The sequence below is a fragment of the Peromyscus californicus genome, unplaced genomic scaffold, assembly GCF_007827085.1.
Source record: "Peromyscus californicus insignis strain IS unplaced genomic scaffold, ASM782708v3 Scaffold_16__1_contigs__length_79575227, whole genome shotgun sequence".
Taxonomy (NCBI): Eukaryota; Metazoa; Chordata; class Mammalia; order Rodentia; family Cricetidae; genus Peromyscus; species Peromyscus californicus.
Genome location: NW_026294458.1, coordinates 76,497,458 through 76,513,285, shown reverse-complemented (window position 1 = coordinate 76,513,285; position 15,828 = coordinate 76,497,458). Strand labels below are relative to the sequence as shown.

The window sequence follows — 15,828 nt, the reverse complement described above, 5'->3', positions numbered from 1 at the left end:
ACAATGATCTAAGTGAGAGAGAATTGCATCAGAATAGAAACGCCACCCAAATACACACACACACATATATATATATCTTTCCTAATTTTACATTTCAGTGATATCAAAACCACAGCCAATTCAAAGTAGAAATTTAATTCAAATAAAGATCAAACAAAATGGGTGTTTACATTTATCTAAATATTTGGTCCACTAATGAATATTATTATTTTTCTTACCATTATGCATTTATTTTAGATATTCAAAAACTGTGCTATTAATTTCCCCATGAATAAAAAGAAAAAAGAGAAACAATGTTTAGCTCCCAACTCCAACCCAAGGCGGCTCATTGTGTGGGTCAAAGGGTGCATCTCTCCTCCGGTGTCTGGGGTCACAGACAGCAAGCAGAATCAGTGGCTTGTGGTATACACTGATCTGCTGCTCTTGGCCCTGTGGCCTCCAAAATGAAGCACATTTGAACAGCCACTGAGAAGGTTGATGCATTGGGTTTCTGAAAATCACAAAGCTTTCTTTAGGTTAAGCACTCCATTGTTTTGATGACTCTTATGAGTCTGTTTCCATCAGAAGCCTGCCTAGATAACATCCACCACTTAACTCTTTTGTTAGCATATTAACATGAGAACATGTGATTCAAAGTAATACTAGCTAAGAGATTCTGGAAAATGTTAAGTTTCAAATCAGTCAACTATAGAACTACTTACTAAATATTATGTTACAATATGATTTATTGTACTTTTGTTTTTTATATAGAGGAACTCATGTAGTGGAGGCATTATGTCATCAAGGCTGGCCTTGAATTCTTGATCCTTGTACCTCCACTTCCCAAGTGCTGGGATTACAAGCATGTGCCAGCACACCTGTCCCATACATTGGTTTTGAAGGCATTACATATATTTGTGTGTATTGAAAATAAATCAAATATTCAGATATTCCAAATCTGGCTGAAAATAATATCCCCAGTGATTATACAAAGATGATGGAGTCTGACATGTCACCATTGTACCGTATACAGCAGAAGCGAGCTGAGTTACTGGTATCAATCAGATTCAGATGGGCACCAAGGTAGATTTTGTATGAAGGATTTCATAATGCAATAGAAAAGTCACCACAAACAACTCTGTGACGTGATTTTTCCCATTGATTCTGCTATAATATACAACCCAAATACACAGGATTAGTAGCTAGAGGCACTAGTATCTAAACAGGCAAGCACCCAACAGTTTTTGAAGAGAGGCAACCTAAAATAGCCTGCCATGAAATCAAGAACAGAAAAAATACTTTTGAATGATTGAAGATAACACACGCACACTGTGTGTGTGTGTGTGTGTGTGTGTGTGTGTGTGTGTGTGTGTGTGTGTGTTGCCTGCACATTCATGGTCACATGGCACTTGAGTGAATTTACAGTTTGTCCTGATTTGAATAAAAGGAGCACACACAACTTTTACGTATTTAGCTGTTTCTGGCCATTTATTCTCTTTCCCCCAAAATGCAGACCTTAAACTCTAGTTTTTTTAGAGGGAAATGTTCCCCCTGTAACACTGAGCTGTATGAGGTGTGTCTGGACACCAAGCATGTGCTTGGGCTCTTGCACAAGGGGTCCTCTTGCTTACAGACGCCCCTCCCTCCGCTGCTCTTCCTGCTGTCACCCAGCCTCACGGGCTGCAGCATCTGTGCTGACGTCCTACACGGTGACACAGCTTCAATTTTCTTTTGTGGTGACTATAATCATCAAGTCACGTACTTATCGTGGCTGTGACAATCACAGCTCTCAGGGAGCTGCTCCGTTCTTAAGACATCAGTAATTTTGTGCAATTTCTCTGTGGCCAAGGTATGTTCACAGGGGAAACTGAAATGTCTGAGAGACACATGGATTAACAGCACTGACTGACGGGCAGATCTGGAGGCCGTAAGGGCATGGAACCCACGCGGCCATTTTTCTGTGTGGTTCTAGAACAACGACATTGACACTATTACTCAGAGCAGAGCTTACAATACTGATGTTCCGTAAGCCTGGCCAGACCTGATTGCGTGTATTGCCAGCATGTCGCTAAATGGTGCTGTCTGGCTTGTCTGTGAGGGGCATTTGGAAGGAAAAAGAGGCTAGTGCATGCTTCCCCCGAAAATGACAGGGACAACAGAATCCAGATGTGGACATATGCTCAGAACTCTTAAATCCTGATTTGACTACTTCCACTCCACACAATCAATCCACTGAAAAAAAATGTAAAAACCAAATGACTGTATTTTTCGAAGTCCCTGCTCCCCAGCAGTGTCCGGTCCTTCCCAGACGGCCGTCACTGCAGGTGTAACTTACACACTTGAGCACGAGAAGGAGCAGGCTCTTCAGCAGTGATACAAGCCGATAACGAATCATGCCTCAGAATCAGCCGCTGATGATGCCCTTGACAGGTGGGTTAAATAAATACTTTGAATTATAGGCTGATGTTCTTCTACAGACATACATTCCATTCGCTATCAACATTGCTGCATGTCTGTCGCCGGGACAGGTATTCTCCCCATCTTCTACACTCACTCCTTCCATATATAATTCCATTTTGGGGGGGGGGAATCTGAATTTGAGTGTTCACCTCTGACCAGGGCCTCTGAAGAAATCCTTTTATATTGAGAGATGCTTGTTCAGCCACCAGAACAAAGAGAAAGATGGGTCATGAACATCTGTGTGGTTTGGTCTCGGGTCCACCCTCCCATGTGCACAGCGGCCATAGCTTTTGCGGGGAGCCCTGGTCAGGAGCGGCTCTGGGGCTTCCCAGAGGCCGGCCGGGGTCAGACATTGCTCTGCTGTAACAGGAGGCTCCTGAGCTCACGCTCCCTCTGGTCCTCCTGCCTGTATTGCTCTTCCAGCTTCTGCTTTTCAGAATCCGCACAGTAGAAGGTGCAATCCGGGCTCTTCCGGATCTGCTCAAACTGACTGAAGTCAGCCACGTACTTCCCATTTTTGGAGAGAGAAACCACAGGCACAAACTCAAAGCCCCAGTAGATCTCCTCGGGGATGTAGGACGTTCGGCTTTGGCAGACGGCACTGGTGGACTCCACAGTGGCATTGAGGAGCACCACCAGCTCGAACTCCTTTTCCTTTAGGTTCTGGGGTGTGAGGTCCCGCAGGGGGCTCGTCTCGTCCAGCACGTGGTAGAAGGTCATGGGCAGAATGAGAAAAGGGCTCTCGGAAGAGGAGTCCACGTGGAACTTGACGGTGGCCTGGTTGAGGAGGATGCGCTCTCCCTCTTTGGTAACGTGTGTCTGCAATAGTTTTCCCGAGAGCTGGCACTGGATCAAGAGACTTTTCCTCATGTTGGCCACCTGGATGACCAAGCACAACTTCCCGTTCTGCTTGCTGATGACGGCACAGTGGCTGAACTTGATGGTCTCGGCTCGCTTTTTGGGTCTTGCGATTTTGGCCAAGAAGGTCCCCGTGATGAAGATCTCGATCAAGGTGGTGATGACCAGTTGGGCAACCAAGAGGAAAATGGCATGAGGACACTCCTCTGTGATGGAACGGACCCCATAGCCAATGGTTGTCTGGGATTCCAGGGAAAAGAGGAATGCTCCTGTGAGAGAATCCACTTTCATGATGCAGGGTGTGTGATTAGAATTGGACTCCCCAAGTTCTAAGTCACCGTGAATAAAAGCTATGGCATAGTAGACCACTCCAAACAGAAACCAGGTCATCACGAAGGTGGCAGCGAACAGGGTGAGTTTGTATCGCCACTTCATGTCAATGACTGTTGTCCACAGGTCCTGAAGATAGAGCAGATAGATGCCGTCTACTTTGTCGATTCTCACATTGCTGTGTCCACTCTTAGACATGACGCGAGGTCTGTGGGCCTTGAGTCCAACTCCATTGGTGTGTTTCACCAGTGGGGAACTGGACATGCCGATGTGAATGGCGTCCATTTCCAGGCTCCTTGGACCACCTAAAGAAATGACAAAGATGTGTCTTACAACTGTTTTGGTGGGACTTCCAGAAAGTAGAAAAGACAATAGCAGAATCCTTTGGTTACATTTTGGCTGCGACCTTCTTTCTGCCACATGCAGTAATTATACTCTATTGCCATGTGTCATAAGATTGAATGCTCAGTTGTCCCTTGGTATCTGTGTCAATTTTAACTGTCAGTTCAACACAATCTAAAGTCCCATGGGAAGAGAGTTTCAGTGAGGGGTTGTCTGATCAAATTGGCCTGAGGGTGTGTCTGTGGGCATGATTTTTATGATTTTCCTAATTGAGGTGGGAAGACCCACCCACTGTAAGTGGCACCATTCCTTGGGCAGGGGATCCTGAACTGTAGAAGAGTATAGAAAGTGAGCTAAGCAGCCATGCTCTCCTTGCTCCCTTCCTCCAGTGTGGACTCCATGGGACCAACTGTATCAAGCTCCCATCCCTGTGACTTCCCCTCAACTATGAACTGTAATCTGGAATTTTGAGTGAAAATAAACCCTTTCTCCACTTGCTTATATATGTGTGTTGAGGGGTTGTGCCAACTGAGGCCAGAAGAAGGAATCAGATCCCCCAGAGCTGCAAGAGTTACATGTGATTATAAGTGCCTGGGTTGCTGGACGTGGGTGCTGGGAACTGAATTCCGGTCTTCTGCAAGAGCAGTAAGCTGTCTTTATTGCTGAACCATCTCTCCAGAGTCCCCCCTAAGTTGCTTTTGTCAGGGTATTTTCTTATAGCATCAGGAAGCAAGACTAAGACAGTTTCTAGGACCCCCCTGTGGATAAAAAACTCTGCTGTGGATCATGATTCCTTTATGTAGATGACAAAGTATCTGCATGTCATCTGTGCATCTCATTCCCAGTACATTAAACCTTCTCTAGATGATTTATAAAACTTAATATGATGTGCATAATGCATAGAGAAGCAGCTACTGTGCTGTCTGCTTGAACATTGTCTGCATGTGCCCAGTCCAGGTGCAACTGTACCCAGTATCTTCAACCCTCAGTAGTTCAGACCTACAGGTAGATAACTCAGGAGGTAGAAGGAAAGGCGAGTGTGGATAGAAGTAAGAAAGTGGAACTGTGAAGGCAAGACTACCTGACTTGTGCCAACGTGGTGAGGGCAGCTGAGTAAGGGACTGAGGCTCTGTAGGAAAGCTAGCATGAGGGAAACACTGATTCTGCAGCTGATGAGCTGTGTGAGTCAGCACAAACCTCTAACCTCTCTAGACCTCGACTCTTTAATTTTTAAGTGGGAGCAAGTCCTTAATGCTTGTGTGTGAGCGTTTTTAGCCCACTCTCAGAACCAGCTTTGGTCCTTGTTTACTTTTTGTTGCTTAGCGATAAAACACTGATGGGAAGCAACTTTTGGAGGAAAGTGTTTAGTTCATCTTACAGGTTACAAGTCACCATGAGGGGAGTCGGGGCAGAAACTCAAGAAAGAACTAAATCAGAGACCATGGAGGAACTCTGTTTGCTGCTTCCTCTGTCTTGCTTGGCTGTCTTTCTTACACAGCCCAGACCCACCTGCCTAGGGGATGGCACTGCCTACAGTGGGCTTGAACCCCCAACATCAATCATCAATCAATAAAATGCCCCATAGATGTACCTACAGGTTAGTCTGGTGGAGGCAGTTTCTTAGTTGAGATTGCTCTCCTCCAGGTGATTGTATTTGTGTGAAGTGGACAAGAACTATGGCAGTCCTACTTTACATCACAAGGTTTTGCAGTGGTTAGGTCAGCATTGAAACAAAGCTGTATTCTAAAAACAAAATAAGATAAGTTACTTCTCTCTTGACAGTACAAAAGGCTATGCAAATGTCTTACAAAATGTTACCAGCTTTTATTTATAGTCAACTTTAATGATTTACCATGATAATACTTAAAACTTACGTGACCAGATCCAGAACTGGTCAAATGTTACATATGTTAGATCAGCCACTATAAAATAGTTTTGGTATAGCAATAGAGAATATTATTGCAAACCTTCAGAGCTAAAGTAGTATTAATACGTTTTTAGACCTTCTTTTTAACTCACATACTTTAGAGCAATTCATTTGCCTCCCCCATCCAATGAATAATGTAGTGTCTATGGTTTCTCTTGGATCTAATGACATTTGGGAAAAGTCAAATTACCAAGCAACTAAAGTCCCACTAACAGCAAGTGATTAAACTTTCTTAATGTCTCAGTTGCCATGCAGGTTATTCTTAGACGAGCACCACCAATGTCATCTGAGGTGTGATATTTAGGTATACACAAAATTCTGCCCTGTTCTTTAGATGAAAATAGAACCAGCCAGAGGAGTCTATTTTAAGAACAAACGAAAGGGTATGTAGTATATTTAAAAACTAAAGGGTATGTAGGGTATCTAATGTAGTAGGAGAAAAAAAACTAAATAAATAAAAAATTAAAAAACCTACCCAGAAGCAGCACTGGGCTCCCAGCTCAGCCCCAGGGAGGCTTCGCCCTGTCTCAACACCCAAGAGCCGGAGAAGAGCTGGCTGAGAGACCACAGAGCATCTTATAGCACCTGCCCGCTGACTGAGATGAATGACCCTACATTCCCTGAAAAACATTATGTTGGCAATTACAGAGTAACTCTACCTGGCTGGCTTTTTTTTTTTTAACCCTACCTCATTGGTATTTTAAGAATTGGGGGAAAATCCCCCATTTGAAAAACAATAGATGGATACACAGCGGCTTATGATTCAGACACTAATCTTTCTGGTAGGGGGCATTATGCCAATAAAAGTTTTGGAATGATTGCAGGCAAATCCTTTCATGGAAACAGTCATGGTCCCCATTGGAGGCCAGCACCTGCTCAGGATACAAAATGGAGCCACTGGGCCATTTAATCTTCCTGCTTCAGAATGAAAGGCATGTCTCTTACTGAATGACCCTTACTGAAATGACTTTTTTTTTTTCTTGGAAAGTCACTGTTTTGATTTCGTGGTAAAGGAAGGCCATGTGTTACTCAGAGCTTTAGTTTCTTGGGGCCTGCTGCACCCTTTCTGGGGTCATCTCAGGGAAAACGGGCCTCCCTTCTTGTACCCTGAACGACACTTCTTAGTCCATAATGAGGAAAAAAACCAACCCCACTGAGGCTTGGAAAGGGCACGCTGGCATGCCTGAGTGTGGAGACAAGCTGGTGACAGAGCCCTGCTGAAGATAAACACAGCTTACGTGCAAGTGACGGGATGTACTTAAGGAGGAAGACAGAGGAAAGAAAACGGCGGTGAACATGCGTGCCACTCAGTCCTCTGAAACCAAAACAAGGGTTCAAGTTTTCTAGGACTGTGAAACATGAGTGTCCTGCATACAGAAGAGATGCCCGCCCTCCAGCAGTCTCCAGACTCTGGGGACTGTGAAACATGAGTGTCCTGCATACAGAAGAGATGCCCGCCCTCCAGCAGTCTCCAGACTCTGGGGACTGTGGCCTCGTCCCCTGGAAAGTAGCACTGTGGGGCTTCTGTTTCTCCCTTGTCCTTGCTGAGGACTTGACCTGGCTCGAGATGAACTGTGTGCTTTCCTGTTTCTGCTAAGTGCTTGCTGGCTCCAAGCCTGAGCACCTGGTTCTGGGGTCAGTGGCATGAGCAGTGCTTCCTAGCAGTCAGGGTTTGGGACCCAGGGCCTCTGCAAGTGCATAGTTCAGAAGTGCGTGGTTCCCTGTCTGAGGGAAAGACAACAGCTAAGGGACATGGGTCTCAGGAAAGCCCATCTCCTCTGCCCTGCAAGCCCTGCCCCCAGTCTGGAACCCTCTGCCCTCCAAGCCCTGCCCCCAGTCTGGAACCCTCTGCCCTCCCAGCCCTTTTCTACCTGGTCAGTCACTCTGTAGGTCAGGAATCTTCTGCAGGGCAAGTGGCACGTCCTCGCTCCCCTTCACCCACCTGGCTACCATGGGCCTCTGCTATGGCCTGAAAGAAAGAGGGACAGACACATGCTGTTTACAGGTAGATCCAGAACACCCACCAAAAATGGCCCCTGAAGATTCCCTCAAGGCAATGGGTGTGGCATTTACCTTTGAATCCCTGGCCATCTGGCCAAGTGCCCAGTACAGGCTAAATGGCCCAAATTTTTCAAGAATGAAACCGTTGTTACCACCACAGCCCTTGCTGGGAATCCAGCCCCTGGAGGGAGCTCATTGGCAAAAGGCGCTGGAGAGAAAGGGTCAACCCACCCCCACCCGGGCCACAGTGATCTGAGCAGGAGGCAGGAAGGGGAAGCGTGGAGGAAGTAAACAGCACACACTGGAGGGGAAGAGTCCAGAATAGTCCCACCGCCGCCGAATACACTGCTCCTGTTGACTCAGAGAGAGTTAGGTAAAAAGGACTGTGACACCATCTCAGGGAATGACAGAGTGAGCTGCGCTAGAGAGGAAGCAGGCGCCAAGCCTGTGGAAGACACACCAGTGTTCTTCCCAATGCACCAAATCCCCCTTTCTCCTCTGTTCTATGTGATCCGGTCTAAACCCAACTCGAAGTGCTTCTGCATTATTCTTTTCTGAAATACTGTGTGTGTGTGTGTGTGTGATTTGCCAATCATTTATCCACTGGTTATCAATCACCTATCATTTTGCTATCTTTTATCCACTACCTATCATCAATCTATAACTTATGCAACAGCATCTATCAAATAACCTATTAATCTACTGTCTGTCTACATTTCACCTACCACCTGGCTACTGCCTACGTCCTCCATTTACCCACCTTGCCTATTATGCTTTTTTTTCTATCAGTCTTTACACCCCACTCAGGTACACATGTACACATGTTCAGTCGTTATTTACATAGTTACTGGTTTATAGTTAATATGTTCTCTCCTGTCAGCTCCCTCAGCCTCACACAGACCGGATCTCAGTGTGTCCACTGCTTGGTTGCAGGACAGCCCCTTGCTCCTTGCTCTGCTAAGACTGGTAATCTGCTTGGTGCTCATCGGTTTAGCTGTCTGCTTCACTGGCGTTTACATTTCACAACATGCACTTGATTTCCTTTATCTGCGGTTCTGCAGCCTCCTTTGAAGAAGTGTGCTTCTTGGGGCTAGAGAGATGGTTCAGTGGTTTGGAGCACTTGCTACTATTTCAGAAGACCCAGGTTTGATTCTCTGCACCCACAGGGCAGCTCACAGTCATCTGTAACTCCAGTTTCAGGGGGTTGGATCCCCTCTTCTGGCCTCCATGGGCACTGCATGCACAGTGGTGCACACAAACTCACACATACACATTAAATACACAATTAACATTTAAAAAAGAAATCGCTTCTTGTACTCTCATTTTATACATTTTAATGCCGTAGCCTTTGATCTTTTTCTTAGTGGTTCTGCAGTCCACAGGGCTTATCTCCTGTTAAGACATCAATAGTTTTCCACAAGTTAGATATGGAAATATCTCTCTTAATTCTCTCTTAATCCTCCAGACAAGCAATACCCTACTTAAACTATATGCACAGTGTTAGTCTCTAGAAATAACATTTAGTTTCCCAGGTTTTTTTTTTTCATGCTGTCAAAGCTCACAGGTTGGGATTATAATTCTCAGAACTGTGATTCTTCACTGGAGTCCTTCAAGATATTGAATAGAGAAGTCAGGATTGCCCTTTCCTACTTCTAGCCAGGAAAGACACAGGGAGTGAATTTGTTAGTTCATTCTGCAGTATGCCATTTCTTTTCTGAAGATAAAGGAAAGAGAATTCCAGGTTGGGACTGAACTAAACAGTAGGTACGGTACAGAAGGCACTTGGTTGCATGAAGCACGGAGGACAGCTGGTCTGGTGGCTCTGGGGATGAGACAAGGACGGCAGGGAACTGGGGAAGAGTCATCAGGAAGAAACATCTCCTGACAGAGGGGCTCTTGTGAGAATGGGGGATCTGGGGAACCAAGCAGAGTGCACTGGGGCTTATTCCCTGCTGCAAGTAAACAACCTGTGCAGGGCCAGGAAGCTGTGGGCCATTTAGAAGAAACATGTAAGGAAATAAGAGGCAGGAACAGGGCTAGAAGCGTCCCAAGTGGAGAAGACGCAGATTAGATTAAAATAATGTAGTGATAGGCATCAAGTCAGAAAGATTTGGATAACCATAGTGCAGTGGTTCAGGGGAGTACTGATAGAACACCCTGAAATGGCAGTCATGCCTCAGCATGTGCTTTCTACATGGAGCCCTTAGTACGCATCACTGTAGTCCTCCAAGGTGAGCACTACCATTTGTCCTTCCAGACACCTAGATACACAGAGTGGCCATGGAGAAGTCACTCATTCACGCTTCCAACACTGACTCATGGCAGTACTGTACTCCTGGAACCACATCTTTTACCAGCCTGACAGAGTGCTCTGGGTTCAGACCTCCAACCACCTGGAGGATGGGAAGCCTAACATTGTGTATGTTTAATGGAACCCCACATGGTGCAGCTGCTGCTCTGGGAGCGTGCACCATTTCCACCATTGTGTCACACTGCTTTCCTCGATTAGGATGAGTCTTTCTCTGCTTCCTCTCAGCACGCTGACTAATACTATATCACCCGGGTGTTGAATACACCTGCATGCCCAACTCCACCATCCCTGAAGATGAAATGCCACCTCCCAGGTGTCCAGAACCAGGGACAAAACTTTTAACATCAGAAATACATAGAGATCCTAGTCAAAACTCTGACATAGTATTTATATTTATTTTATAAGTATTTATAAGACATATAGATTATAAAGTATATGTATAATGTATTATGAATGTATACCAAATATGTATGTTATGCAATTTGTATTAAATATGTATCATAATGTATTAGTTGTTTGTGCAGTACCAATAATTCTAGCTAAAATTAATCTACACTAATTATGTAAATACATTATTTATATTTTGGGCTAAATATATGTTATGATATAATATAAATAATTCTGGCCAAAATTAAATACAGAGATACTTTTAACTCAAACAACAATTTTCACCCGTCATTTTCACTAGCCCACTCCTGTTTACACAGTACACTTTTTTCTAATTCTCAAAAATATGATCTTCCACCTGCCACAGATACTTTCTTAAGAAAAATAAACTCATTTAAGAATCACTTCCCCCTCCTAGTTAGCATAGCTTTGGGACTTCCTAAAGGTTTGAAATTATTTTAATTGAATTTTGTAAGGTTTCTATGTTTTTATCCCGGGAAAACATCCTGTTGTATTCCATGGCGGACAAACAAGGTGGGTGTACCAGCAGAAAAAAGAAAAACACAGCTTTCCCTTTACGGGGAGGCAGTGGCCTGCTGTTCAGTCAGGTCTCCAGTGTCCCTGTTCCATATGCTCACAGAAGGGTGGGTGGGAAGTGCCAGGGACCAAAGCCTGACTCAATTCATACCTTGCTTTTCTGGACTAACAAAATGCAAAGGGTCTGACTTAAACTGTGACCACATGTAACCTCTTGTGGATATGAAAACTTGCTTGAAAAGCTTTCTCGGACATTAGCTGTTTCTGACACACTGGGTTTTTGTTTTTTGTATTTTGATGACCTACAAGTCCAAAGATAACCCAGTTTAAATTTCATGTTAAGTATACGCAGGCTTAAATATTAAGTAGGACAAAGTGCTTAACAAGAATCTGTTCAGGGTTCACTGAGCTCAAAGGGTTTAAAAGTAATTGAAAATAAAACCAACCAGGCTTGCTGTTCTTTGGACCCTATGGCAGGTCACACAAATACACACCAGGAGATCTTTGCTACAGCCCTGTACCAAATTCTTCTCTCCTCTTCAAAACCATCTACCATTCACTTCTATGGCTGGCTGAGTTCTGAACCCAGTTCTTAACTTCACCAACATGGGGTAGGGCACCAGTTGCTTTGGACACGCACACCAGCATATTCACGAGCTGGTTCCCCAGGTAGTGGTCTATACAGGTGGAAATGAAGCATGTTCTGATTGTGTGTGTGATTGGATGTTGATTCCAGTTATTCTCAGCATTTCTCTGTTGGATCCCGCAAAGGATCCTTACCTAGGCCTGCCCTGTTGGGCTGAATGTACTTCTACTTCCTGCGTGGGAAGGTTATGTGACTTTTCTGCACATGGGTCTTGTGATGCTGCTGGGCTGCTCTTCAGTTGCATGACTCCTTATTCTGGGGAAGGGGGAGGAGGAAGAAGATGCCCAGAGCTGGACCATAGCAGTCCCGGGAATAGGACAGGATGTTTTCCCGGGATAGCAGCCGCTGCTAACTTGTCACAGGTGGGAAGGGATGCTTGTGTGAATCATGGAGGTTTTGGAGTTCTGGGTTCCAGAGACAAAGCCTGGTGAAAACTGGCACCAGAGAAGCCCTCACTTCAAGATTTGGTATCGGATTCTATGCTAGCCTATAAGATATGGAATTTAAGGGAAAGATATAAAAATCTGAACTCGTCCTAATGGGAACTACAAATACTGGTCTAGGATGAAAACTTGGAGCAGAGAAACAATGGAAGTCTAACCAGACACGTCAGTAGGAAGATGGGTGTGTCTGATCTAAGCACAGCCTAGGGGAGGAGGTCATTTCAAAGTCAGCACTTAGGGACAAGACACAGGGTGTCTCTTCAGAACATAGCGCATGGGAGAACCTTCTTCCTTCCCAACCTTCCTTTGGTCTGTGGATCTGATGGCGTGGTGACCTGTAATCTTACAGACACACTAAGTGTCCCAGGCCTTTACCTCTGTGCTACTGACAGCTTTGATTTCAGGAGGGGGACTTTCCAAAGCAACATCATTTTTTATTTTATCGTTCTCTTTACCTGCTGAAGAAAAAAAATGTATTTTCTAAGTGAGGAGCTTAATAGTGGAGAGGTTAAGTAATTTATGCCTTTATACATAAAGCCAATAAACAGAAGACCTTGTCCAGAGAACCAGGTCTGTCTGCCCTTGGCACTGGCCTCCTAGCTACACCATCATAGTGACATGGTGATACCTGTCTTCTCTCAGTGTTTTGTGATGAAACTCCTACATACCGCATGATTGCACCCACCATAGAGTAAGCAGCCATCATTGATTAGTCACTTATGCCCTGCCAGGCCGCGTATAGGCACCGTATCTAACCCTTGTGTACCGTCTAACATGGTCACTGCTGTCACTCCCACATTCCAGATAAAGACCCTAGGTGTGTGTCTGTGAGACCTCTAACCCCTGGAGGGGGTCAGAAGGAGGAGAATGACTTGTGTGGAGCCAGAAAGTCCAAAGGTCAAAGTTTCTAGGTGGTGCCAGTGCTGCAAATCTTGAGGTACACTTGGAGAACAGAGTCTACACACAAGTTACACAGGCGAACCCATGGTGGGGAACTAGCAGGGAGCTGATGGGGTTCAGCATACCACGTGGGACTGCCAGGAAGGGGCAGTTGTCCCAGAAATGTTCCTAGAAGAACAGAAGCTCAAGTGGACTGTCTTAAAAAGAAAATAAACAACAGAAACAAAGAGCTTGAAGAGCTTTGGGGAGCACTCCATTGAAAATTACTCCAAGTGCCTTCCTTGCAAGGCTACCATTCTTCAGTGGCCCTCAGTGCCACACTGGGTAACAACTCTGGAGGCATGACATGCAGAGATTGCAGGACTCCAGAGATGGGTACCCAAGCATCATCTGACTCAAGCATGGCACAGGCAAAGTAGCATTAAAGGCATTTATAGAAGACCGGCTTGGATGTTTTGTTAGTTAAGACAGGCTGCTACAAGTCCTTAGTCAAGAATGCTCACAATCACATAGAGATGTGCTTACCTCCGCATCCTTCCGCTGCTCTGCCATTGTGGGGCCAAGGGTTACCTCCTGTACCACAAGGGGTGTGTGTGGCAGTTACTCATACCACACCTGAGCACAAGAGTCCAGTCTTGATCTGACATTTGGGAGCACGTGAAGGAATGCTGATCTTGTCCAAACTGCCCAGATCTAAAAGAGGATCCAAGAGTGTGAATGATTTGTTGAAGGTTCTTCAGCCAGCAACTAACTGGCTTAGGGTTGGAGCACACTGTGCTTCTCAAGTCTTCCCATGAGCAGATGTCACTCCTGGTTAACATGACATGCCTCGAGATGAGCTGCCCACTTCACTGGAGAACACAGGAGGCCTTGAAGGGTATGCACCCCTCAACTGTAGCATCAGCTTCCCTCAGGGAGCTCACCTTCCTCCTGTGGGTCCCACCCCTGAGCTAATAAGCCCAAACTTCTGGAAATGCTTCCCATGAACTTGAGCCTTAAAGGGAACTCAGTTTCCCAAAAGATTGCAGGCGTGGCTTGGTGACTTGGAGAAATTTATCCTTTACCCAGTGACACACAGGGAGAGTGACAAATGTTGCTTCAATGACTGACACCCAATATTGCATCCCATGTAACCATGTCAAGAACCCATTTGCCTCTGTGGTCGAATATTTAGCTTTCTCCTTATGTCTTTGTTCCATAATTATTCTTTCAAATTCCATAAGTACTAAAAAAAAAGATCATTTTCCATCCTTAAATGTGGTTTGCATAGTTATACTCTTACTCCTCAATGCAGATTCCTTTTAATTTTTTTTTCATTCCATAGAACATCAACCTCTTCTCTCCCCAGCAGGGACAAGTCTGAACGGATACCACGTTCAGCAGAGGCTCATTTTCCATTTTTCCATGGCAAAGAATCTGAGCACTAGAGTAAGTCAGAGCTATCATTTGCTGTGTATTTTTGTAAAGACGGTTTAATTTTAGGCTCTTTATTTGCAGGAGAGCTAGCTAACCCAAATAAAACATTATACATCTGTCTGTTGTTACGAGTGACCAACTTCAGCTGAACATTCTTTCTTAATAACAGCAGGCTTTCTTATAGACTCGGAACGTGCAGCAACTAAGGGCAAGTGGAAATTTCCTTTGGTTTACCACCCTCCATCTCACTTGCTCCAACATGTGAAGAACGTGGGTAATAAGCATACTCTCCCCTTTAATCACAGCATGGCTTGGACATGCATTGTTGTGAGGTGATTGGCGAAACAGGAAAATTTATGTCTGGGGAGAAAAAAAAAACCCAAGGCAAACAGTGTTGTTTTAACTTCCCAAAATGTTCTCTTCAGGGAACGTGTTTCTCCAAGAGGCTCACACGGTCGGTCTCGTTGGCTACTCTGTCTGGATCAATTCAAACACGGGGAAGAAGATGGATTCATGTAGAGCTGTGCGGTGAAGGAAGGAGAAAAGGCAGAACCTTGGGGACTGTTGGACTTGAGTGTGCCAGAGTACGGTGGAGGGAAGGCATTTGTTTTTGCAGACAGCCCTGTAGGGGAAACGAGTGTTTTATATCGTGTATTTTAATGAAACAGCAAACCGGGCACAGTCTGGAGCTTGCAAGGAGGAAGCCAACAAGTGTGAGGCAGACAAGGGACGGCTCTCCTCAGTTCTCAGCTCTTCTGATGACTCCAGAAGGCGTTTGAGCGGGCCACGCTGCCTCTCACCATGCATCCTTATGTAATTTACAACACTTCAGACTGATTCCCCTTAAGCAATCCCCCTTGAGAAGTTGCTGGGTGGAGAGAACCTCTTACCACCCACATGCATCTATTTTCCTTTTAAGGTGACAAAGGCATAGAAACATAGGAAGCATCTTGTAAATGTGGTGTCCTTTTCTTCTGGCTTCAGCATACTTTTTCTTAAAAAAAAATTGGAATTGTGATCTGAGTGATGACATGGTGATGAGTGGATTTCAGTGTGATTCACTTGCCATCGCGCCTGAAGTCCCCCCCCCCCCCCTTGGTGATTTTCCTGCTTGTTATTATCCTAGTGGGAATCGTATCCCAGACAAAGGAAATGACTGACTCTTGCTTGGTTGGGAACCAAGTTATTTAGAAGCGGGACCCGTGTCAAAAACGTTTCACAACCCAGTCTCGTTCTTGGTCCATGCTTTGACCACATGTCTGTGACACAGGAACTGGAACTCTCAGGTCTC

At 45.1% G+C, this 15,828-nt stretch overlaps 1 protein-coding gene across 2 annotated transcripts; it reads right to left on the bottom strand.

The window, feature by feature from the left end:
* Window positions 1-116: 116 nt before the first annotated feature.
* Kcnj15 (potassium inwardly rectifying channel subfamily J member 15) lies at window positions 117-9,366 on the bottom strand. Of its 2 annotated transcripts, XM_052741284.1 has the most exons (3): window positions 7,970-9,366; window positions 7,768-7,865; window positions 117-3,932 (listed from the first exon to the last, which is right to left on the bottom strand). In XM_052741284.1, exon 3 carries the CDS (start codon window positions 3,910-3,912, stop codon window positions 2,785-2,787), a length of 1,128 nt encoding a protein of 375 aa, XP_052597244.1. In that variant the 5' UTR covers window positions 3,913-3,932; window positions 7,768-7,865; window positions 7,970-9,366; the 3' UTR covers window positions 117-2,784. The 2 variants fall into 2 exon arrangements, with proteins under 2 accessions (XP_052597244.1, XP_052597245.1); XM_052741285.1 differs by lacking the exon at window positions 7,970-9,366 and having other exon boundaries at window positions 7,768-7,955.
* Between the last annotated feature and the right edge of the window lie 6,462 nt (window positions 9,367-15,828).

Excerpts from the sequence above, each read along its gene's own strand:
- Kcnj15 (XM_052741284.1), bottom strand. The coding sequence starts at position 3,912 with ATGGACGCCATTCACATCGGCATGTCCAGTTCCCCACTGGTGAAACAC.